This window comes from Canis lupus, chromosome 8 (assembly GCF_011100685.1).
Source record: "Canis lupus familiaris isolate Mischka breed German Shepherd chromosome 8, alternate assembly UU_Cfam_GSD_1.0, whole genome shotgun sequence".
Lineage (NCBI taxonomy): Eukaryota > Metazoa > Chordata > Mammalia > Carnivora > Canidae > Canis > Canis lupus.
This window is the reverse complement of record NC_049229.1, coordinates 62,415,722-62,440,982: the sequence shown is the minus strand read 5'-3', so window position 1 is coordinate 62,440,982 and position 25,261 is coordinate 62,415,722. Positions and strand designations below refer to the sequence as shown.

Below are 25,261 nucleotides of genomic sequence, written 5' to 3'. Positions count from 1 at the left end.
CCTGGGGCCTCGGCACCGGCGGCCACTTCTGCGCCTTCCTGGCGGCGCCGCGGGCCGTGGGTCCAACCAGGTGTAGGTGCGCGGGGCGGGGCTAAGGTGGGAGGGGACCGCGGGGGCGGGGAGGGGGCGGGGGGACCGCGGGGGTGGGGGGGGAGGCGGGGCCAATGCGGGAGGGACCGCGGGGGCGGTGACGGGGGCGGGGCTAACGCGGGGGCGGGGCTAGCGCGGGAGGGACCGTGGGGGCGGGGCCGGCGCGGGAGGGACCGCGGGGCGGGGAGGAGGGGCGGGGCTAACGCGGGGGCGGGGCCAGCGCGGGAGGGACCGTGGGGGCGGTGACGAGGGCGGGGCTAACACGGGGGGCGGGGCCAGCGCGGGAGGGTCCGCGGGGCGGGGAGGAGGGCGGGGCTAACGCGGGGGCGGGGCTAACGCGGGGGCGGGGCTAGCGCGGGAGGGACCGTGGGGGCGGGGCCGGTGCGGGAGGGGACCGCGTGGGCCGGGAGGAGGGGGGGCTAATGAGGGGGCGGGCGGGGCTAGTGAGGGGGACCAAGTGGGTGGGGCGGGGCCACCGCGGGGGCGGGTAGGAGCGGGGCTAGCGCGGGAGGGACCGTGGGGGCGGGGCCAGCGCGGGAGGGACCGCGGGGCGGGGAGGAGGGCGGGGCTAACGCGGGGGCGGGGCTAGTGCGGGGACCGCGTGGGGTGGGGGCGGGGCCAACGCGGGGGCGGGGTAGGGACGGGGCTAGTGCGGGAGGGACCGCGGGGCGGGGCTGGTGCGGGCGCGGGGTCGGGCCCGGCGAGCGCGGGGTGGGGGCGCCCAGCGGACGCGGGGCCTAGGGGCTGCGGCCAGGCCCGCCCGCTGTCTGTGCCGAGCGCCCGCGGGCCCGGCCCCTCCGGGCTAGCGTGTGTCTGCCCGCGGTCGCTGCCTCCGTGGCCACCCGGTAATTACACACCAGCACACACGCGCGTGCACGCACTCGCACAGAAGCTAACACCTCGTTTCCCGGAGCTGGGCCAGCACAGGTGGCCCAGAGACTCGCGTGGCCAGGCCTGCCTTTCCCAGAGCCGCGCCGCGTGCCTTCCGTGAAGGGCAGGTGTCGGGACGCTGCAGGGCCGCCGGCGATGGATGGGGGGAAGGAGCTGGGGAACAGCGATGCGGCGGCCAAATGGCACAGGGAGGAGGTTGGGGTTTAGGAGGAGGGCTAGAGGACGGAGCCCTGACTCGGAACCAGAGACTGTGTGACCCAGGGCAGGCAGGTCGCTTCCTGTGGCCAGGGCTCTGTGCAGAAATACCTACTGGCTGCGGCCACCACCTGAAGCGGTGTGAGGACAAAGGAGATGCGACAATGGTCCGAATCTGAGATGCTGTGATTGGTTTTGCCCCCACCCCCACCCCGCCTTGCACACAGGTGAGCTTCTTGTGCTTAGCAGGATGCCACGCTGGAGCAGTGTGGGCGCAGTAGACCCGGGCCTCTGCCGCTGAGAGCCATTCCAGAGCCAGATGAGGGCGGTCCAGGAAAGGCTCAGCCTTTTCTCTTATTACACCTATCACTGTAAGCAAATCAGTTACTCTGTTTTTTGAGCCTCGGTGTCACTTTCTGTGAAATGGGCATGATACTGGAGCTTGCTTCCTAGGCTTGTGAGATCATGCAAGTGAAGATCTTGCCTTGAGAGCCTTGCGGTTCCCCCTAAACGTTAGCTATAAGCTGTAAATATCGTTGTTACCCTTGTGTCGTACCCATTTGGGGTACAGTGCACACTGTAGGGAGAGAAGACTTGTCCAATAGCAATCAGCAGAAAACACATTTTATCCCTCCTAGCTGACTCGTCTCAAACAAGCCACCTTTCCTCTCTGAGCCTTAGTAGCTCATGGAAAAAAATGCAAATTATTTATACCCATCTCGCGAAGTTGTTACAGAAATTAAAATAACAGTATGAATGAATCCAGCACGTGATAAGCCCTTTCCTGATTTTGAAGCAAAAGAATACTTGCATTCCAGTTATCTACTGCTGTTTAACCAACCACTTTGAAGACAGTTACTTAAAAAAAACAGCACTCATCTATTTTGCTCAGGAATGTGCGATCTGGGCAGGGTTTGGTGGGGACGGCATGTCTCTGCCCTTTGCACCACCTGCCAGTAGGGCCCAGCTAGGGCAAGAGGATCTTCTTCCCAGATCCCACACTCATGTGACAAGTCCCCGGATCCTAGCCATCAGCTGCAACTGTTGGCCAGGTTCTTTGTTCCTCTCAATGGGGCCACTCCATGAGGCTGCTTGGGCCTCCTCACAGCATGGCACCCAGGTTTCAAGAGCAACTCTCCCCAGTGATGGGAAGTGGGAGCTTCCAGTCTCTTCAGACTTGGACTCAGAAACTGGCATAATGTGGCTTCCACTTTATTCTATTGATAAAGTAATAACAGAGGCCACCATGGTTCAGGAGGAGGGGACTTGGGCCCCTTCTTTTAATGAGAAAACTATCAAATAATTTCCAACTATCTTGACTCTACCACAACTTGAAAGCCTTCCCTTGTGCTTTTGCCTTTTTTTTTTTTCTCGGTGACGCAGTGACAAATTAATTTAACTTTGCAGAGAAGACCAGCAGAGATCCGGACATATCCCTCACTTGGGCCTTATCACAGAGCCTGTTTTGGTGAGTATCCCCTTCCCTGGGCCTGATTCCAGGCTGACAGGGCAGGCTTGCTGTATTGTGGCTTCTCTAGTGTCTGTTTCCCCGGAACCTCTGAGGTTTCGATCACCAGTTCTGCCAACCTCTTGTCTTTAAAACAGGAGGGAGAAGCCAGGAGGAGGGTAATTTGGATTCAGAGAAGTAGATTTAGCAGGTGGCCCAGGCTGAGTGTAACGAGCATCTATGCAGCTCTCAGTTCTCTAGAGAAATCTGTTTTTCAAGAGGGTTGCTGCTGCCTGGGTGTTTGGAGTGACTGTTGTTCCTACATTATTAGGTTATTAGCTGATGGGTTGGAGTACCGTGGGTGGGGAGGCAGGAGGCCAGAGAGGGCTGCAGGCCCCGGCGAGTCACTATGGCAACCTTCAGGTCTGTAGTTTATGCTTTGGCTCCAGCAGGAAGGCTGTCCCAGACAGTGGAGACCTTCTCAGAGAGACCAAAGTCTCTCTCTTCAGCCGTAGGTTTCCACTGTACTGTGTTTTCGTACATGGTCACCCACCCACATTCTCAGAGTTAAAACCAACCCTCTTCCTGTTGCCTTATCCCAGAGCCTGACTGTCTGCCCCAGTCTATTAGCTCCTGACTTCACTTTCAGCCACACTGGGCTACTGAAAAGGAATGGATTTTAGGTTCATTTATTCAATCGAACATTCAACACATTTTTGTTGTGCATTTATTTTGGTCCATACCACATCCTCCCTGAAAACAGACTGAGCTCCTCCTTCCTCATGGGGCTTACTGTCTAGAAGGGGGGATGGACACGATCAGATAATCATACAGATTCCCATGCATTGGATTGGTAATTATGAAAATATACTTAATTTAGACTTGACTTGAATAGCAGTGCTGCCACGAGCCAGCCCTGTGACCCTTGGTCTCTTTGGTGGTGAAGCCAGGATAATAATATTTACCTTTGAGGGTTGCTGTGAGGCAACATCAAGGCTCTGGGAGGCACAGCGCCTCACACATAGTGGTAACTCAAAGTATGGAAGCCCCCCCGCCTCCTCTTGTCCACACCTGCTTATTGTTTGGAGCTCACTGGGCACCTGTGTCTGTAGGAGGAGCCCTGGCCCCAGCTCCCTGGCAGTCACGGCGGTGAAACGCCCAGACCTCATCTTTCAGAGTCTCAAGTTGGCCAAGGAAGGACAAAAAGAACCCAGGGAGGGATAGGTGGTGGAGGTGGCATTTGGGCTGTGGTTCTTTGACTTTGGTGTGGGTCAGAAAAACCCAAAGGAGTCGCTCAAAGTGCAGGCTCTTGGACCTCATCCCTGAGTGACTCTGATTCAGCAAATCCAGGGCAGGGCCTGGATGCAGGTTTCCTGAAGCTCATCTGGGAGACTTGCGGGCAGCACTGAACGGAGGGGGAATTTGGCCTCAAAGATTAAGGAGAAGAGGCAAGCAAATGGGTGGGCCATGTTGGGCCTCAGAGCAAGGGCCGCTGGGGCCTTCTCTCCTTCTTCCCACTTCCACCACCTGCTGCCCATCCTGCCTGTCCTCCCCTCTCGGGGCCCAGCTCCAAGCCCACCCCTGCCCACAAGCTCTGTCAAAACTCACCACCCCTCACAGGTGGCTCTACTGACTGGGCCACATGGCTTTGGTTCCATGGCACTCCCTTCTTGCTTCCTGTTAGTCCTTGTCCTGGATTCAGGGTGGGGGTGGGAGACCATGCCCAGGTATTTGCTTCCTTCCTTACCTCCTCCACCCCGCAGCCCCTCACTCCAGCTGCCCCCACTTCCAGTTATCAAGCACTTATTAATGCCAGACCCTCAGGGAGCAAGGTACTGGGCACATGGGCCTACAGGAGAGACAGAGACAGGCCTGGCTCAGGGGCCTGGGGGCCTGTTAGAAGTGCAGAAGCTCAGGCCTCACCCAGACCTACTGAGCCACAATCTGCACGTAAACAAGATTCCTGGGAAATTCACACCAACATTTGGGAAGCGGTTGCTCTATAGGGTTTTTAATAAGTGCCACATGGCAGCATGGTCGGCAGAGTAATGCTCCCCAATGACATCTACGTCATATTCCCCGGAGCCTGTGAATATGTCACCTTATGTGGCAAAGGGAAATTAAGTAGCAGATAGAATCAAGCTTGCCAATCAGCTGACCTTTAAATAAGGAGACTGTCCTGGGTTATCTGGGTGGACCCGGTACGATCACAGAGGTCTTTAGAAGTGGTGGAGTTGGGCAGCAGGATCAGAGTCAGAGGAGATGTGAGGCTGGAAGCAGAGGCCAGAGTCACAGCGTGACAGGGACTCAACCCATCACTGCTGTCTTGGGAGTTGAAAGGGGCTGAAAGCCAAGGAATGTTGGAAGCCTCTAGAAGCTGGAGAAAAGAAGGAAACGGATTTTCCCCTAGAACTTCCAGAAGGAACGCAGACCTGCCAACACTTTGATTTGAGCCCAGGGACACCAATGTCAGACTTCTGACCACTAGACTACAAGACAAGAAATCTGTGTTGTCCTTACAACACTAGGTTGGTGGCAACTTGCTCCAGCAGCAACACGAAACTCATACCATGGTCGAGAGTCTTTGGAGTCAAACAGCTCTGCTCTTTCCCAGTGAGGGGACCCCGGGCAGGTTCCTAGCACTCTTGAGTCTCCATTTCCCTATACCTAGAAGACGGGCATAACCGTGCCTCACACGGTGGGTGCAAAAGTTAAAACAGGAAACATCTGAAAGGTGCTCATACCAGTGCTAAGCTCATGCTCCCCAAATGGCAATGACTACATTCCTTGATCCTAAGTGGTTCCCACCTCTTCCCTGACTCCACCAGGGCTGTGGTGCCAGGCGCTCTGGGAGGTTCTCTGCTGGTTCTTTTCTTGGTCCTTGAAGCCGCCTTGACTTCACACGTGGCCATCTTTGAACCTGCAGCAACATGGCACCTTGCATGGGCTCCTCTGACGTAAGCCTATGCCAACGAAGAAGGCCTGGGGAAGGCCAAGGCTGGCCTTCAAGACACAAGTCAGGAAGGTCCCTGCCGTCAAAGATGGCTCATGATAAGATACTTCTTGTACTTGTTAGAGCCCTTGGGCAGCCTCCGAGGTCTTTACCCCAACTAGCCCCAAACTGGTAGAGTAGCCATGGGAACAAGGTAGCGTACCATAGTAAACACCTCACCAGGGCCTGCCCTCCCTTTACTCTTTCTAGGGTAAATCACTGTATCCTGACTAATGCCAAGAACCTACTAGGTGCTGGACACTTGTGGGACCTCATCTCCTTTGGTTCTCATAGAAGGCCATTGGTCAGCAGCTGTGCCATCTCTCAAGGTCACGTAGCCATAGCCAGACAGTGCCATTGGACCTGTGCAGTCTGGCCCAGAGCCTGTGCTCTTATCCTTCATCCCGTGCCCTTGGGTTTGCTGCCATGTACTGGAGGTCTTGCATGGGGCCACCAGCCCAGGGTGGACTCCACAGTCCTCCATCTGATTTTCAGGTTGCCTGGACTTGTAGGAGCAAGTGGGTGCCCAAGAGCCTTGTGGCCTATGGTCCTGTGGCTCAGAAAAGTCCACCAGCCCTTCAGAGCCAAGGTCCTCGGAGTAGAGGTCTATGCTGGGGGCAGACAGGGATCCCCAGGGCTCAGACTGACGTTCTGGAGGTTTCCATTCTACTAGGGGCCCCACAGTGCTTCCTGGCTGTTGTTTTGGAGGGCTGAGAGAGGGACAGGTGGCAGGCCTGGCACCGCTTTGGCCCTATGTCTTTTCCGGACGGAAGGGGCCACCAAGGTGGACTCTGGCAGCCCCTGTGAGGTCACCGTGCCCCCAGAGCTCAGGCAACCTTGCCTTTCACTTAATTCCCTGCTCTGCTCAGTGGCTGCTACAAGATACTGCCACTCTGGGCTTGAGAACAGGAAGTGTGAACGGGGACGGGGGGTGGAGAGGCCTCTCTTGAGGCCATGTTTTTATTACAAACTCATTACTTTGTACTTAGTTGTAGGTCTATTTCGTGAGGTTTGGGGGAGTCGAAGTCATGGGATCCCGAGGACCCCTCAGGCCGCTGCTCCATGCATGGTGTCATTACAGTTCCTAGTCCTTCTTTCTTGTTTTAGGTTAAAGAGAAAATTTTGGCACCAAAGTAGAGCACAGCATGGGCTCCTTTTTTCTCTTACTGAGTGGGTGTCTTAGAGGATGTGGGCTCAGCTGATTTGAGTTGATCTAGAGTAAGCACCAGCCCTCCACCTGCAGTCGCAAACTCCTCCAGGGAGGAAGAGGGGCTCTCCGGCCCTGCAGAGAGGAAGGCTCCCCACTCCAGGTGAGATGCAGTCCATATGGCTTGCAGAGGGGAGCAGCTCCTGGGGCAGGGGTCCTGGGGGGTGGAGGGTGTGCAGTGTGGTCAGTGGTTCCTGCGGGTGTGGCCAGTCTGTGCCTGTGTGCCCTGTTAGGCTGGACCACCCCATCGAGACAGCTAGAGGCATCCGCCAGTCGCCAGACACTCACTAGTAAGTTGACCGGGAACTCGTCACCCACCCGTTCCTTCCTGCGACAGGAGGGAATGCCAGCCACCTTCCACGGCTGGGGAGCATGTGCGTCTACACACGCACTAGCACGCCATCATGAGGTGCAGCCTTGTAGCAGCTGACATAGAAGCATTTGCTTGGAGGGCCCAGGCCCCACAGAAGGGGATTTTTTTTCCTGAGACCCCTACCGATATAGTCGCCCCGAAAGACTAGAGTGATCCACCCTCCGGAGAGGGTGAGTCCCACAGATCACCCATTGGGGCGAGCACCTGCACTTGCTTGGGGACCCCCATGACTGGCGGATGTTTGCTCTCTGGCTCCGGCAGTCCTCCCCTGAGCAGCTTCCGAGAAGATGATGTCCAAGGGAGGAAGCTCTACCAACCTAGCCCAGTGCCGGAAGTCAGCAGCACGTTTCGAGAACGGCAGCTCTATCCTTTAGCTTAAGGCCCCGGCCTAGGGCCTTTGCCCCCTCGTGTGTCTGTGTGTGTGTCTGACTTTCCCCGCTCGTAAAACGAGGGGGCTGAGCTGGGTAACCTCCAGGGTCCTTTCAATTCAGCTGCACTGAGAAAGTTCTATATGTGGTCCTGAGAGATGGAGGACCCCACGAGGCCTGAGCCCTGCTGGCTCCCTGCTCTGGGCCACGCTGCTTCCAAACACTGACGCTTGCCTGATTCCTAGCCCAGAACCTTCCTCTGGGGCCCTGGCTCTGCTGGCCTGCAGAACAGGATCCAGCTTGCCTTCCCACCACATCGAGTGCTCCTCCACCTGGCTGCCCGCTGGAGTTGTCCCGAGACCTTTTAAAAACATTGGTGCTCGCACCTGGCCTCCAGAAAGTGTGATTTAATTCCTGTGAGGTAGGGCCGGGGCAGCGGGATTCGTTTGTGTAAGCTTCCCAGGTATTTTCTTAGGTGAGGTGTGACCCACTGACCCACATGTTGGTTCTCCGCGGCGGAACCAGTCTGGGGACGGGAGTGTAAATCATCTTCCCCTGCCCTTGCCCGTGGCCCGGCGTTGCTGCCAGTGTCCACAGTAGATTCCAGCTGCCTGAACGGCTCAAGCAGGGACCCCAGGGGCAGGGGTTCAACATCCCGCAGCCCCTCTGCTGGTGTCCTGTGGGTGTTCAAGGTGGTCTGGTGGGTGGGCTCCTCCAGCATCCCCCCCCACTCCCCGGGCCTCCTGCCTCTGACTCAGGCTTCCCCATCCGGCGAGGGGTCGCCCTGCCCCCCGTGGGAGGAGGATACGTGGAGGGAGCACTCCCCCGCTCCCATCCCTGGCTGGGGAGTGTTCCTCGGCAACCGCCCAGCCTGATACGGATCGGAGTTCACATGATTCTCCCTCGGCTCCAACGGGCAGCCTCCAGCTGGGGTTTTCTAAGCCCGGGCTGGGAGGTGTGGTCTATGGAAAATCTCCGAGGGGAAGCCCAGGCCGGCTGCAGGGCGTCCGCCAGTCCCCGCAAGGTGGGTCCAGTCTCCTCCCCCAGGCCTCCCGGAGCGGCTGCGGGGAGCCCGGCTGTTGGAGGTTTGAGGGCAGAGCCGGGTGGACAGAGAAGCCCCAGGTCCGCTGGGCTGCAGGCTCCCTGCCTGCTCCTCCCGGCCGCCCTCCCGGGGTCTGCAGGCTAAGCAGGCGGGGCATCGTGCCAGCTGTGTTCAGACGGAGGCGCATGACTCATGAATGGGTCGACAAACCCATTTAGTAGCTAACGATCCGCGTTTTAGAAAACCTAATAGTGATGATCCGGGTGCCCGGCAAGTAGCAGGGTGAGTACTGCTCCGGGGAAGTTGGTTTCTCCGGCTGCTCCGGCCGCGTGCTTGCGTGTGCACCCTGCCTGTGCGTGCTCGGTTACAACGTCAGGTGGGTTCTGATGGTGGCTTGTGGTCACAAGAGCTGAAAAGGGAACCAACTCGTGCTGTGGTGCCAGGTTCGGGATTTGGATCCACCCAGCTTACTGTGGGAACCTGAGCCACCGGGTTCTGCGCAAGGAACGGCAGTGCCAGCCCCACTGGCTTCGGGGCCACCCACCTTGGAGGCAGTTACGAGGGTTGTAAAGGTGACACTGTCTCCCTGCCATTGTTGCTGGAGGGAGGATATTTATTTGGGAGCAAGGTGGGGGAAGGAGGGCTGTCCCAGAGGGAGGTAAGTGTGAGGCTCTGACCACGTGCGTCGGGAAGGGCGCCGAGGGGCAGGGAAGCTGGGCCTGCAGGAAACCCGGGCTCGTGGGTAAGTGCGTGCGAGCGGCCCTCGGAACAGACGCGGGGATGAGATCACCGTCTACACGGCCGCTCAGTGCCAGCGGCAGGCGCCTCCGCCCTCTGGCAGGAACGCACGACACTGGCCTGGTGTCCAGGGGGCGCTTCCTTCCTTCCGGGACTGATCTCTCCTGGTGGTTAGAGTCCCAGGAGATGGTGCTGAGGCGCGTCTGTATCCAGATTCACTTTCAGGTGTTGGGCTGTCTTGCATATACAGCCTCTGGCTTCTCAGCCTGATGATGAGGCTCGGGGTGGTGGGGGGATGCGGGGGCCCTTGTGTCGGTTCTCTGCCCCGACCCCCACTGCTTGGGCATCTGCAGGACCAGGTGCACACGGGGTTCTGCTGGCGGAGGGGCCAGCGCAGGCCTCAGCCCGGGGCGTTCGTGGGGCATCTGAGGACTGGGGCTCGGAGAAGCCCCAAGGTGGACGGTGACACTCGCGCTCAGTGGTAATCGTGACAGACGGAACGAGAGTGTGACGCGGAAGAGAGCCTGGGCCCATCTGAGTTCAAAACCTGGCCTGCTCCATCATGACTCGAGTCCTATGCAGGTCAGTTCACCTGTCTGAGCCTCAGTTTCTTTGTCTGTAAAATGAGCCCCGGTGAGAGTGGTGTGGAAAGAACGTGTGCACACAAGTGCCTCCGGCCAGCGGAAGGCTCTCTGCTGATGTGGCTTGGCTCTGCCATTCTGTCTGGGTTTTTCCATTTACATATCACTTCTGCACCCACTGTGTCCCCTGATTTATGAGGAGCAGGTTTCCTATGGGGACCAGGTTGAGAAAGGACACCCCTGGCAAGGCGTAGTTTCCACCCGGGGGTACCTTGGGAAGCAGTAGAAGGGGAGGCTGACTGTGATGATAAGACCTGGGTGATCTGGGGATCCCTGGGTGGCTCAGCGGTTTAGCGTCTGCCTTTGGCCCAGGGTATGATCCTGGAGACCCAGGATCGAGTCCCACATGGAGCCTGCTTCTCCCTCTGCCTCTCTCTCTCTCTCTGTGTCTCTCATGAATGAATAAATAAAATCTTAAAAAAAAAAAAAAAAAAGACCTGGGTGATCAAGCTGGAGTCTCTGACCAGCTCCGGAGGCCAGAGCAGGTGCCAGGCTGCTGGAGGGGAGGCCACAATGAATCTTCTTTCTTACTTTTCTATTAATGATATGCCTGCTGTCCCAGCACCCAACCTCAAAGCCACCCATCTAGCTACTCACCCATTCATCCATCTGTCTGTCCATTCACTCACTCATCTATCCATCTACCCCCTCATCCACCTGCCCCTCCGTCTGCCTACCCACCCACCTGCCTACCTCTCCACCTCTCCATCCACCTATAAATAATTTTTGAGACCTCAGGATCAAGTGCTGAGGAACATCTCAGATTTGTCCCTGACTGGGCTCCCCGACCCTACCTCCCTTCTAAATAGTAGTCAGTTTCTCCAGGTTCTTGTCTCTTCTCTGGCCCTGCTTCCTCCTACCTAGACCCTGTCATGCCAAGCTACTCTACCTAGACCCTGTCATGCCAAGCTACTCTACCTAGACCCTGTCATGCCAAGCTACTCTCGGTTCTCCAAAAGTGCCAATTACCTCTCTCACATTCAGCCTGTTGCACACATTGTTTCCACAGACAAAAACCCCCCTCTGCTTGAGCAGCCCTTCCCCCTTCTTCTGTCTTAGCCTAACTGGCTGCTCAGGAAGGCTTTTCTGGCTGGGTCAGGGTACCTCCTATGAACTCCCTTAAAATCCCATGCTCTCCTCGGGAGCTGGTTTCACCTGTCTTCACCACTGTCCCAGGAGAGGAAAAGCAACTTGAGTTACACTAAGTGACTGTCTAGCGCAATGGCTTCCATGCAACAGATACTCAATAAGTATCTGTTGTGTGAATGGATAAGTGAATGAATAAATGGGTGGATGGATGGATGGATGGATGGATGGATGGATGGATGGTTGGGTGGATGCATGGATGGGTGGATGGAAGGTTGGAGAGCCTTTGAAGGATTTGAAGTAGGAATGATTACATTAGATTTGCATTTTAGAGGATGGCTTAAAGGGCAGTAAGAGGGAGCCAGAAAGTTCCATAGGAGGCCATTGTACTGATTCTGAGGATGAATTCCTGACCAAGCCAATCTAGAGCATTGGTGAGGGAACAGAAGAGGAAGAGACTGTTGGGGAAAAATTTAGGAATTGAGAATGCTAGAACTGAGTAATTAATTAGATGCTTTGGATGAAGATGAGGAAAGAAGCCAAAAGCCATTCAAAAAAGCCATACCTGTGGGCAGGTAGAGATGGGGGCGGGGCTCACTGAGCAGGTCCAGTGAGGCAGCAGGATGCTAGTTATGTCCACTATCCACCTGCTGGGAGTCATCAGAGTACAGATGGGGTTGAAACCACAGGGGCATGCTGTCCCACAGAGGATGTGCGTGGAGTGAAAAGTACAAGCCAACATTAAATGTGAGTGTGAGGGATGCTCACGGCACCACCGTACCCTGTCTCAGGTGATAGCTCCTGTTCTATGAGATTGGAGGCTACCTGAGGGTGGGAGAAACAGAGAAACTGGACTCTTGGGCAAGCCACCCCATCTCTCTGGGCCTTGGTTTCCTCATCCCTAAAATGGGGGAAAGAACAGGGCTGTTGGGAAGACAGGGGAGGGCAGACATGAAATGCTCTGTAAACCATAAAAGATTTGGCAAATATGAGGCATAAGTACCCTGACAGTTCTGGTCACTATTTCTCGAGAGACTGAAGCAGGTTACTGACCTTCCATGGTCTGTATCCTGGCTCTGCCCACAAGGTTCTGCTAGGTTTTCAGTTTCCCTCTCAGGCACCTCTGCTCCCCAGCTTGGGAATGCATGTTATCTGGACACTTACCCTGCCCCTTACCAGGAGCCAAATCGCAGGCTCCGTGGGCCAGCTGCCCCGACACCACTAGGAGCGTGAGGCAAACTCCCCAGCCCCACCCCAGACCCACTGACTTGGAAACTCTAAAGGTGAGGCTCAATAATCTGTTTTAAACAAATCTTCCAGGTGACTCAGAAGCACCCAAGTTCGAAAACCACTGCTGTGGAACACCCAAATCCTCTTTTCTTGCTACAAGCAAACGTAGGAGGTGCTTTAATCTAAACATAGTAAATGTTTCTTCTTGGCCCTGCAGGCTTGACTATTTTTGACTTTGGTTGCCCAAATTTGATTATTGCTGGCCTAGGAAAGAGGGACAAGCTGTTGCCCTGGCACCCAACCCCCACGTTCCACGGTGCAACACCCACCCCCCCCACGTACACTCACCGCTAGTAAACAATAGGCTTCAGCCTGGTGACTTTCAGTGAATTCCTAAGACCTGAGAGCACCTGTTTTTTTTTTTTCCGCTATGGCTCCCTTCGCCCTGTTTTGTTGGCACCTGGGGGTCTGTGCTGATGAATGATCTTATCTTCTTCTTTTTTTAAGATTTTATTTATTTATTCATGAGACACACACACACACACACACACACAGAGGCAGAGACACAGGCAGAGGGAGAAGCAGGCTCCATGCAGGGAGCCCGATGTGGGACTCGATCCCAGGTCTCCAGGATCACACCTTGGGCGGAAGTCAGGCACTAAACCGCTGAGCCACCCAGGGATCGATCCCCTGAATCTTATCATCTTGCGGGTGGACTTTATCTGGACTGCAGAGCACCTGAAATAAATGCAGAGACAGGCGCTGTCCTGGGCAGGTGCTCCTGGGGACTGTCGGGGACCTGTGTGGGCTTCTACTTCCTCGTATGGAAGCCAGCCAGCCGTTTGGCCCCACAGGGTTGGGCTTGGGATGCAGGGATAGGAGGGGTGGTGAGTGGAAGGTGAGTGCAGCCGAAGTTTGATGCGCTGGGCTGCTTGCAGAGTTTTGGGGTTGTGGGGCTCAGCCACCCCTTTCCCCTTCCTCTCACCATGAAAACATATAAGCAAACCCAAAAAGCAAAAAACCAAAAAACAAGAAAATGCCCTTGTGCGCTGTTGATGGGAATGTAAAATGGTGCAGCTGCTGTGGAAAACAGAATAGCAGTTCCTCAAAAAATTAAAAATAGAACTACCATATGATCCAGTTATTCCACTTCTGGGTATCTACCCAAAAGAACTGAAAGCAGGGACGCAAATAGATACCAACCTTCCATGTCCATAGCAGCATTATTCACAATAGTCAATAAGTAGGGTAGAAACAACTCGAGTGTCCATCGACTAATGAATGGAAAAACAAAATATGGTAAATACTTGCAATAGAATCTTATTGAGTCTTAGAAAGGAAGGAACTTCTGTGATATGTTGCAACATGAATGAATCTCGAGGACATTTCTTCGCTAAGTGGAATAAGCCTGTCACAAAAAGACGAGCCTGGAACTGTTTCCCTTATACAAGGTCCCTAGAATAGTCAGATTCCCAGAAATGGAGAGTTGAGAGGTGGGTGCCAGGAACTGGGGAGCAGAGGAGGATGGGGACTTAGTGTTTAAATGGGACGGAGTTTCAGTTTGGGAAGAAGGGAGTGTCCTGGAGGCTGCTAGTGGTGCTCGTTGCACAAGTCTGAAGGTCCTTTGCATCGCTGACCTGGGCACCTAAAAATGATTAATGTGGTGAATTTTATGTTATATAGATTTTTTTTTTGTTATATAGATTTAACCACAATTAAGAACAAGAAGAAGCACTCCCCCCACCACCATCACTGAGACCCCAGGCTGTGTCCTGGGGAGGAGGAGAGCTGAGCCCCACTGGGAGGCCTCTACTTCTTGAGGCTGAGAGGTTGGGAGTGAGTCTCAGGTGGGGGGACTGGCTGGCAGGGGCAGGGGGAGATTGGACCTGGAGCAAGGAAACCTGGTTTCTTTATTTTTTTCTCTTAAAGATTTTATTTATTCATGAGACACACAGAGAAAGAGGCAGAGACACAGGCAGAGGGAGAAGCAGGCTTCTTGTGGGGAACCCGATGTGGGACTCGATCCCAGGACCCCAGGATCACTCCCTGAGCCAGAGGCAAACGCTCAACTGCTGAGCCACCCGGGAGCCCCGGGCCTGATTTCTAATGCATATGCTTCCTCCCTCAGTCTGGCTCTGGGCAACCTTGGTTTCCTCACCTGTCAAATGGGGAAGTGGCAATCACTCATTCATTCCAGAAGTGTTTGAGGGTGCCCGTGAAGAGCCAGGCACTGTTGGAGGCACATGTGGCCTCGGCCTCTTGGAATTCAGAATTTGCGACCGTGGAGACTGTACATTCTGAAGGCAGGGGGGTGACGTTGGTTCGTGGGTGGGGTGAGGAGAATCTTAGCTATTACAATGATGTGTCACCCTTCAAAGGGCCACAGCACGTAAACAGGTGTGTCGTGTGTCTAGGGCATTAAAATTTCATGGAAAGGAGGCGGTCAGGGGGAGCAAAGTGTTTAATGAGGCCCGCTGGGAGGATGATTCTTAAATAGAAAAATTGAAAAGTCCTGATTTAGATGCAGTGAGATTTTTCAGTGGAGCCAGAAGGTTCAATCAATAGAGTAGCTTAGGGGGTGCCTGGGTGGCTCAGGCGGTTAGGCGGCTGCCTTGAGCTAAGGTCGTGATCCCGGGGTCCTGGAGTCAAGCCCCGAGTCAGGCTCCCTGCTCAGCAGGGAGTCTGCTTCTCGCTCTGCCCTTGCCCCTGCTCATGCACTCTCTCTCTCTCTCTGTCTCTCCCGCTCGCTCTCATAAATAAATAAAACTCTTTAAAAAAAAGTAGCTTAGGGCTTTCATTTTGATAGACTAATTTCTAATGAGGACTTACAACAGAAATCTTTATTTTGTCTTGTTCAGACGTACCTGTATACATAGCAGGCGCCTTCTCTTTGTTAAATTCTTGACAACGTGAACTTCTCACGAGTGTAAGACCACCGTCTCTTCCCCTGCCTCTTTGCCTCTAGCAAGACAATGCTGTGACTTTGGCATCCATCCTTTTATGGGGCCCTGACACTGACCCAAGGGCAGGTGTTTCCACGCCCACATCACAGACGAGGATGTGGCACTCAGAGAGGGGGAACCATGTGCACAGCCTGGACAGGGCTCACCCCGGCCGGGTGCTCGTGTCTGAGGACCTCGCCTTGGGTCCTCAATTCGACGGACAGGTTGTGAAGCGGCACCTCCTGAGGAGCGCCCCAGAATCGAGGCAATGCCCCATGGGAAGCACGGTCTTTGTGTCTTGCCAGAGCACCACAGGACAAGGCAAGGTTGGGCCTCTTTGGGGCTGTCTGGAAAGGCCCCCAGAAGGGACTGTGGCCTCAGTGTTCCTGGGAGCAAGTAGGAAAAATGTGAATGATGCCTAGTGTGGTGGCAGGGAGAGTGGCTGGGGCCCTCACTGTGTGTGTGGCTTGAGATTGATCTTACCTGGAGCGTCGCGTGGAGAGAGGGGGCCCGGGAGGAGTCTGTGCTCCCAAGAGCTCCCAGCCTTGCTCGCTGCCCTGAGAGACCGGGGGAAATGAATAAGGGATGGGGAGCTGGGGAAGAGGGTTAGGGAGGCAAAAACCATGGTTGAGTGTCTTAGTGTGTGACCAAGACCGTGAACCGGACAGTCTAGCTGGGTTGGCGTTGGTCCATCTTCTCAATTAAGGGAGACCCTGAGAACAGCACCTGACCCACAGCAGGTGCTACATAATGGTAGCTGCCCTTACGTATCCTGAGCCTCCCCTGCCTTTACCTTTCAGGGGCTGGTCACCCACCGCCGAGGAGGCCCAGCCTTTGCCCAGCTCCAGCCGCAGCCTCTGAACACGATGGCAGTCGAGCCCCGGGCCGGTCCCTGAGCCCCTGAGCGGGGAGGCCCCCGAGGCCCGAAGATGGGGAACTCCACCGCCGAGAACAACTCCCTGTGCACCATCGACCACACCATCCACCAGACGCTGGCCCCGGTGGTCTACGTGGCGGTGCTGGTGGTGGGCTTCCCGGCCAACTGCCTGTCGCTCTACTTCGGCTACCTGCAGATCAAGGCCCGGAACGAGCTGGGCGTGTACCTGTGCAACCTGACGCTGGCCGACCTCTTCTACATCTGCTCGCTCCCCTTCTGGCTGCAGTACGTGCTGCAGCACGACCACTGGTCGCACGGGGACCTGTCCTGCCAGGTGTGCGGCATCCTCCTCTACGAGAACATCTACATCAGCGTGGGCTTCCTCTGCTGCATCTCCATCGACCGCTACCTGGCCGTGGCGCACCCGTTCCGCTTCCACCAGTTCCGCACCCTCAAGGCGGCCGCGGGCGTGAGCGCGCTCATCTGGGCCAAGGAGCTGCTGACCAGCGTGTACTTCCTGATGCACAAGGAGGTGGTGGAGGACGAGGACCGGCACCGCGTCTGCTTCGAGCACTACCCGCTGGAGCCCTGGCAGCGCGGCATCAACTACTACCGCTTCCTGGTGGGCTTCCTGTTCCCGCTGGGCCTGCTGCTGGCCGCCTACCGCGGCATCCTGCGCGCCGTGCGCCGCAGCCACGGCACCCAGAAGAGCCGCAAGGACCAGATCCAGCGGCTGGTGCTCAGCACCGTGGTCATCTTCCTGGCCTGCTTCCTGCCCTACCACGCGCTGCTGCTCGTGCGCAGCCTCTGGGAGGCCAGCTGCCAGTTCGCCAGGGCCGTCTTCAACGCCTACCACTTCTCCCTGCTTCTCACCAGCTTCAACTGCGTGGCCGACCCCGTGCTCTACTGCTTCGTCAGCGAGTCCACGCACCGGGACCTGGGCCGCCTCCGCGGGGCCTGCCTGGCCTTCCTCAGCTGCGCCGGGCCCGGCCGGGCCGGGGAGGCCTACCCGCTGGGCGCCCCCGACGCCTCCGGGAAGAGCGATGAGCCCGAGCTGCTGGCCAGGCTCCACTCGACCTTCCAGACCCCGAACTCGCCCGGAGTCGGGGGGTCCCCCGTGGGCGGCTTGGCCTAGCCGGGGGGTGGCCCACCGTCGGGGGCCCCGTGGGGCCCGTGCTGGCACCACCCGCGCCGCTCGGCCGGGAGCCAGAGCCTCTTTCCGCTGCGGGGGATGGTGGGCCTGGGCCGCGGCGAGACCCCTCTGGTCCCAGGGAGCCTGCTGCGGCTTGCTGAGCCCGGGGGCGCGGGGTGGGCCCCGTGGGCTCCCGGGTGTTGCTGGGCCTCTGGGGAGGGGAAGACAGTGAACTGTCACCTCCGGGAGGTTCTCCAGGAGAAGCTGGGGAAGGGGTGCGTGTGCAGAGTGAGGACGTGAAGGGTGGGGACCGGGAGATGGGAGCGGGTACCCGGGTGCGCACCTGCCGGGACCTGCCAGTGCCATCGTCACGGATGACGCCTGTGCAGACGCCCTGGAGCTTCCCGAGGACGTGACACATGTGGCTGTACGGTCGTTAACATGTGGGCCCCAGTCCTCTGCGGAAAGCTGACCAGGCGGGGGTGGCATGGGAAGGGAGGTGGGGAGGCGTTCGGGCCCTGGCACTGCGTGGGGGGGACAGTGCAGGGAGTGACGGGAGAGGACGTGCCCAGCTCCAGGAGAGAGTTGAGCGGATCCCCCAGGCCCGGGAACTAATGGAAGACAGATCCCGGGGCGCCCTGGGGCCATGCCTGTGGGCCTTTTAAACAGCCAGTACTGAAAGCTCAGGGTAGAGGCCTAAAGCCAGCGTGTCTCACGGAGTTCCCAACACACAGTCTAATGAGTTTTCCGTTTCCATCTGCCCAGAAGCACTGGACACGGAAGCCGCTGTGTGTGTGCACATGCGTGTGTGCACGTGAGTGTGTTCATGGTTAAAATGCCAGGGTCTCCGTGACAGCTGTGTGCCATGACACTGAGGCGAGGGTTATGTGCCTGCTGGCAGCATTGCCCCCCCCCTCCTAGTTCCTGCCTCTGTCCCCTGCCACACACCCTGTGGAGTGTCGAGCCGGTTCAGAGGGGCGCGTGGCATTCTCTCCGTGTTCTCACATACAGCAAAACAGAACAGAGACACGTTCTCCAGCATCTCTCAGCTCAGAGGCCTGGGGTTAAGCTCCCCAGTGGTTTAATAGCCCCTGGGACAAGGAGAGGAGGTGGCTCTGGGCTTGCCCTCCCTCCTTGGTCCTCCAGCGCTGCCCCTCTGCCAGGGGCCCTCCTCACCACCTGGAGAGTGAGAGTGGGCCCGTGGGGCCACCTGTAGCCCAGGGGACTGACTGCCATCTTTTGTTCTGTCCTGGAAGGCTCAGCGCGGGCTCATCTCTCCCACAACTTTGTGCCTGACGGCGTTGAGCCTCCACCCTGGTGAACATACCAACAACCAGAAGAACTTCCTGTTGCTCCAAGGATCTGTCCACCTTTGTGGAAAGTGCTAGCCCTTCAGATTTCCTGGTGGGCGGGCTGGGGCCAGCTCTGACTTCCCTCCGAGTTCTGGGATTCAAGCCACCCATGCCCAAGGGGCTAGGTGGACTCGAGCCTTGGGAGGGGCCAGGGATCAGGAGATACCAGCTGGTGTCCACAGAACATTTCTGGAATCTCCTGAAAGGAAGGCCAAGGGGAACATCTTCTTGAATCTCTCTTCCCCTCTACCCCCATCCTTCTCTAAAAGGTAGAGTTATCCAGAGTCTCTTACCCTCCAATGAGAAGTACCGAGAGGCTGGATGTGCCCAGGGAAGCGGCTTTGGCTTTGAGTGGGTAGCCCTACTCTAGCTCCTTATGGAGAGCCAACCATAACCCGAGGAGCTTCTCTTCCCCTTCCTGGAGAAGGAAGTGACCGGATCTGAAGGTGGCCGAAATGGCCACACTGCCAAGGAAAGTCTACCCAGCCCCAGCTCAGAATCCGAGTGGGGCAATGGTACTGGTTGAGGCCTCCATGCCTCCTCATCCCAAATTTCCCCCTATTTTGACCTTAAACGTGGGTGTCCCCATTGGGATGGACTGGGATGAGCTGAGGGTGGTTTCTTTTCCTATCAAGAGTTGTATTTTTGTATTGTCCTCTCTTTTATGCCAAGTATGTGTGTGTTGGACTGTGCAATGGATTTATGTAGCAAACTTGAGTCTGCAAATAAAGTAAAGTAACCAGCCACAGCTGGAGTGTGCTGCAGTCCTTATGGGGAAGGGGGGTCTTTCAACACCAGGGGGATCTAGAGGGCTCTGTGAAATACCCAACAGAGTCAGGAAGTTCCAGGGATTGGCTTTCTTAGGGAAAACTCAAACAGAGAAATTAGGGTATTTGGCCTTGGTTACCCAGCAGTAACCAAAAAGAATGAAGCCCTCCAGTGAAGTTGGGTTTTCTCTCCCTCCTCTTGAGACTCAATCAAGTATCTTTAGCTCTTTAGCACATTGTTGCAGATCCACTCTGGGACTTAATTCAGCCCCCTTCCTTTTGAGGACAGAGCCCAGCCCTGTGATCAGGAGACTATCACACCCTCTGAGCCCTATCTCCTCCCAGGTCCCTGTTCCACATGATGAGAAAAGGCTTGATCAGACCCTCCACCCTCCTCGTTAGGGAAGATTGCCAAACTAGAAAGACGTGTTGGAGTCATCTCTTGGGGCTGTCCTCTCTGCTTGGGCTTTGTCTGGGGAGAGTCACATTCGTTGACCAGCCCTTTTAGGTTTTAGCATCTTCTTGACAGGGACAGGCTACATGTTTATTGCTCAAGATCAACTGCATCATGTTAAAACGTAAATTTGGTTTGGGTTACTTAATCCTTCCCTGGGTCAGATTCCGGAGTCCTGAAGTATTCTGCAAGAATTGATCCTTCTTCCAAACAGACTAAATGAGGACATCACTGGGGATTAAGCCTCCTTTCTCCCCCGAGAGAATGGATGGACGAAACGGCCCATCTGGTTTGGAAGGAAGGTGACAGAGTCATTAGATTCCTTTCTTATTCACCAGTGTTGCTTAGCAAGAGGAGGGCTCATCTTCCTGTTTATATACACTGGTCTGTGGGTTGGCCAGACAAGAGTGGGAGAAATTTTCAGCACAGAATACATCCCCATCTGCTGCTTTCCTCTGACTGATATGACCAAGCGAGCCAGAAGGTAGTCCACTTGGTTCAGTGCTTTTCTGAAAAACCTACTTCTTGAAGCTGGTGATCCCTGCCACCTCCATTCCTGGAATTCACCTAGCAAGACAACAGCGTTGGCTGGCACCCACCCCGAGGTCACAATGGTACCTAATAACCTGGAGAAATGGTAGGATTTCAATTCCATCAGCTTTAACTCAACAATTCTCAGGACACTGCTAGATCAGACATTAGACATCAGTGCTGGAGTGTACCATAGAGGTCATGAGATCCAATTTTCTCTCCGCTAACTTATCCCAGGTATATCCCCACCCCCACCCCCAAATGATGATCCAGTTTCCAAACAAATACCACCAATGACACCAGTTTGCTCCTACCCAAGAGAAGTCATTCCAGGATCGGGGAGAAAATCCTAACTCCTAACTACAAAGCAGAACCAGTTTCCCCACCGGCCTTTAGAGGACATGAACTGTGTCTCTGGGGCACATGGTCCTTCAGGTACTGGCATCTAAAGACGGTTTTCTTAGACTCCTTCTCAGTATTAACCCTTCCAAGCTTGTATTAGACAACGCCGCATTATACCGTAGTCATGAATATACCCCCCTCAGATCACAGTGCCTTCGAACAAGAACAATTTGTCTCCTGTTCATGCAAAGTCCAATGAGAGGCTGCTCATTCTGCCAAGTCTTCATCCAAGTAATGGCAGTGATTTAGGATCATTCCATCAAGAGATTCCAGCATCTTGAGGTCTTCTCCTTCCATCCACACAGGTAGGGGAAGCGGCACAAAGAAAATCTCTTGGGGCATTTACGGCCAACTCTGGAAGTGGCTGCTATCCCTGCTGTCCATGCCACCCCAGACGACACAGGCTCTTCATTCAAAACACTGCCGAGACTGGGACGAATGTGAGCAGAACTTTACTAAAGGCTTCACCCGGAATCATCCTGTGGAACAGAAACACATGAAAACTAGATTGTGGAACCCAGCGCTCCAGTGGTCCCTGGGCTGGACCCTGCTAAGGAGTCTACTCTTGGCTTTCTTGCATCCTTGCCCCTTCCTCCCTGCAGGGCCAGGGGGTGTAGATGCCTCACTCCAGAGCTAGGACCCTCATTCTCAGCCTTCTCTGGGCTCCCCCCGGGTCTCAGGCTCTTTCCCAAACAACTTCATCATCTCCCCATAACCTCCTAGCCACAGTGCAGATAACCTATGACACAGTCATGCCTTCAACTGCTCCAGGCCAGAGCGGAGCTCTGTTATTACTATTGCAAAACCAAAGGCCCATTAGCGTCTTTCCCCAAAATATGAATCAGAAGTGTGATGGCAGCTTTACCAAGGTGAGGTTTTCTCTCTCCTAGCCATGGAGACTTCAGAAATGCCAGGGACGTTCTCAGAGGGCCCCCGTTCCATGGAGCTCTGCAGTCGCCAATCAGGGACGAATATATCCTTGGAGGATGACTGGCCCGTGAAGCTGAGAGCCGGGAGGGGCTCGGGGAGCTGTGAGAAGTTGCAGATGGACGGACTGGGAGCTTATCTTGCCATGAGCATGTCAGCCCTGAGCCCACGCCAGCTGAAGCACAGACCTGTAGGTGGGGGCTCCTCGCCCGAATGACAAGAGAAAGTCTGGACAGTCCCCACCCCAGCTATTTCCGGCCAGGGGCTAGGCTGTGCCCCTGTGTAGGGAGCACTGGAAATTAATCCCAGATTGCTTACTGATACTTAACTTTAACTTCTGCAGTGGAGTAGGCAACTTAAAGTAGCATGTGTTCCGTGCTTTACAACTAATTCCCCTTCAAGAACTGAAGTAGACATGTTTGTTTTTGTTTTTGTTTTTTTAAGATTTTATTTATTGATTCGAGAGACAGCAAGAGAGCACAAGCAGGGGGAGCAGCAGAGGGAGAGGGAGAAGCGGGACCCTCGCTGAGCAGGGAGCCCCATGTGGGACTTGATTCCAGGACCCCGGATCATGACCTGAGCTGAAGGCAGACACTTTACTGACTGAGCCACCGGGGTGCCCCTGGAGTAGACGTGTTTGAGGAAATAAAATGAAGCAGGCCTAATAAGCGTCTGGGGCTGTAGCTGGGAAGCTGGACTACCCCATCTGGATGAGTCAGCCATCACTCAGCAGGGAACTAGCACAAGACACTGTCCTGGTGCAGCATGGGAGTGTAATGGGATGTGGTCAGTGACTCTGCTGTTAATTTTTTGGGAAATGTGCAGCGGAAGATGGTAAAGGAGATAAGGGTGAGCTGACTACAGCTGTCCCAGAGGATCCTGGGAGCCACCTGAGCCCCTACAGGGTCCCGACCCACCCCCCAGCTCCAGGAGCCTGGCTGCCCTCCTAGGCAGGGAGGCCAGAACCGCCGGCTCCAGGCTGGGTCTGAGCACATGGGGAGGAAGCAAGGAGTAGGGTCTGGCTCTGTGGTGGAGGGGTGTCTGGACCCACGGGGGTGACCAGAGGTGAGCGGCAGACAGGAGGTGATGGTGATAAATGTAAGGTTTGAAGGCCCAAGTAAACAAAACATTGTTTGAAAAAGAGCATTTCAGAGGTATAAATATTTTGATGGTGGTGGTCAAGTCCTGAGCTTTGTAAATGTACACTACATATTTGAACGTTCTATCATTTCTTAATTAGCCTGGGGGATTATTCTCGGCCCTGGTCATGCCTACTCTTGTGTCTGTCTGGCCAGCAATATTTTTTGCGGGTGTGCCCACAAATGGTTGGTCAGAGAACCCTCGGAGCAGAACCATGTGGGCGCCCTGAAGGCGCCAGGGTGAGGAGGGTGGAGATCAAGGCCTCTTGGAACTTAGGAAAGAAAAGAAAAAACCAGAAACCCCAAAGAAATGTTCACCTTGGTCCATATCAGCTGCACTAACCTGTCCCAGGAAGGGGCCTTGCGGGGGCCCGGCCGTGGCTCACCCAGAGCCAGTGCTTCTTCACAAGGCCGTGGGGGAAAACCGGGGGGTCCTCAGGGAACTCCCCGCCCCGGGGTCCAGGCATGGCCACTGTGTGCACAGTCACACGCACTGGGTGACATCCACCAGCCTCTGGATGACCTGGGCGTGGGTGGTGTGGAAGGGCAGCCTGTCCACCTCCATGCCCACGTTGCTGGGGACCCCGCTCCAAACTCTGTGGTACACCAGGATGCCCAGCATTTTTTCTTCCTGGAAAAAAGTTGAGGACAGAGTCAGAAGTAGTGGAGGGGGAGGAAAAAGAGAGACAGACACACGATTATGAGCGCGGGAGGCATGTTTGGGCGCAATCTCTCTCTCTCTCTTTTTAGAGCAAAATAAAATTTTGCTTTAGCCATGCGAATGCCCCTGAGAGACTCATCACAAAAGTCCTGCATCACGTCGGGCCTCGTCTGCCCCAAACCCACTGCTCAGAAGCAGCAACTTGGAACAGTTTGGGGTGCTTCTTTTGTGAGTCACCCTCCTGTAACTACATATGGTTCTTAGAAAACCACATTTAGCGTTTGTTAAAAACACTGAAGATTCACTTCTGTGGGTCCAGCGTGAGCTACTCCCTGCACCCTGGTCCCTGCTCAGCTCCCATCATGTGCCAGTGGCCTGACTGCCAGAAGGGCTCCCACTCCCCTGAGCCCCCAGCCTCCATGGGCCTGTCCACACGCCTGCTGCAGCCGTCCTCTCGACATCGCCCGGTGTGGACACGGGAGCATCTGTAGGGAGCAGAGCCAGGGGGAAGATGCAGCCCGACCCGGGGCCCAGGAGGCTGGGTTTGGGATCACACAGATCTGACTTGGGTCTTTCCTGGCAGCCTCTTCACGCCTCAGCATCCTCATCTGTATAATGGGGATGTCCATGATAATAATAGTAATAATGCCCCCTGAGCGGCTTGTTGTAAGGATTACATGAGAGAATGCAAGGAAAGCACCCAGTGCGGTCCTTGGCACACAGCAGGTGCTCATGAAATGAGGTGAGTTGTTACTAGCAGGGCTGGGTGCCCTCCCCTGGCCTTTAGCCCAAAGCTTGTTTCCTTTGACATACTTGCTGATTATTATTATTATGTTTTTTTTAAGTGATTTGATTCTCCTCCTCTCTCCCACTGAAAGGTCCCAAAGAACCACTTGTCCACTCATCCACCATGCATGTCTCTCTGGCTGAAAAGTTCTGGTCCCCCTGAGGAAGGTGGGTCTTAGGTGAAGACACGAGGAGAGGGGATGGAGTCCAAGGGGCCAAGGTGAAGCGCATCCTCTCCCTCCTCCTCCACCAGCAGAGGAGGGGGACGGTGCCGAGACGAAGGACTCTACAACAGGAAGGTTAGGACGGGTCTGAGAAGGGCTCTCGCCTTCCTCCCCGGGTCCTTGCTCATTCATTCCATTGCCCATCAAAGTTTTCTTGAGCACCTGCTGTGTGCCAGGCCCCGAACCAGGGATGCGGTGGGAATGTGACGCAGTCCCTGCCCCGGGGGGGGGGTGGTGGTCACAGTCTAGGTGGCTGATGAGGCAGACACAGTCCGTGGGGATCACAGTGTAGAGCAGGGGCTCCAACCTCGTTTATCAGAATGGCTCAAGTAAGACTTTCCGGAGGAGGAGCAGCTAGGACTACAGGTGACAAAAGAGCAGGAATGAGCCCCAAGCCAGGGGCGGTGAGGAGCACTCGCTGAAAACTTGTCTGAACAGCACAGAAAGTACTGGCAAAGGTCACATGGGAACTGTCTACCCCCAGCTGGCCCGAGAGCCTGCATTTCCATAATGCCCTGGGGGCCATGGTTCGAGGGCCACCCTAGGGCATTTCCTGGCATCTCTTTGCTCACCTGCCCACAATGCCATTTCCTGCCCTTTGTCTGGGTTTTATTTTCCATTTCTTCCTCTCTTGGGTCATATCCTCCCTTTATAGGGGAATGTTTCTGGGACCCGGGAGTTAGTGCGGGAGCATTTCCTCCCAGCACACTGCCTGCTGGCACCATTCCCATCCTTCGGGGTCCTGGGGAGGGCCTTGGGGGTGTCAG

General features: G+C 55.6%; 1 protein-coding gene across 9 annotated transcripts in view; it reads left to right on the top strand.

The window, feature by feature from the left end:
• The window catches only part of GPR68 (G protein-coupled receptor 68), a 28,467-nt gene extending 9,116 nt beyond the window's left edge, over nucleotides 1-19,351 (top strand). Inside the window, exons 1-3 of one of the 9 annotated variants that reach the window (XM_038545565.1) lie at nucleotides 1,425-1,547; nucleotides 2,584-2,644; nucleotides 16,043-19,351. In XM_038545565.1, coding sequence (XP_038401493.1) covers nucleotides 16,172-17,254 — 1,083 coding nt within the window. In that variant the 5' untranslated portion in view covers nucleotides 1,425-1,547; nucleotides 2,584-2,644; nucleotides 16,043-16,171 and the 3' untranslated portion in view covers nucleotides 17,255-19,351. The other 8 variants (XM_038545564.1, XM_038545560.1, XM_038545563.1 and 5 more) reach the window with 8 other exon arrangements.
• Nucleotides 19,352-25,261: the final 5,910 nt, after the last annotated feature.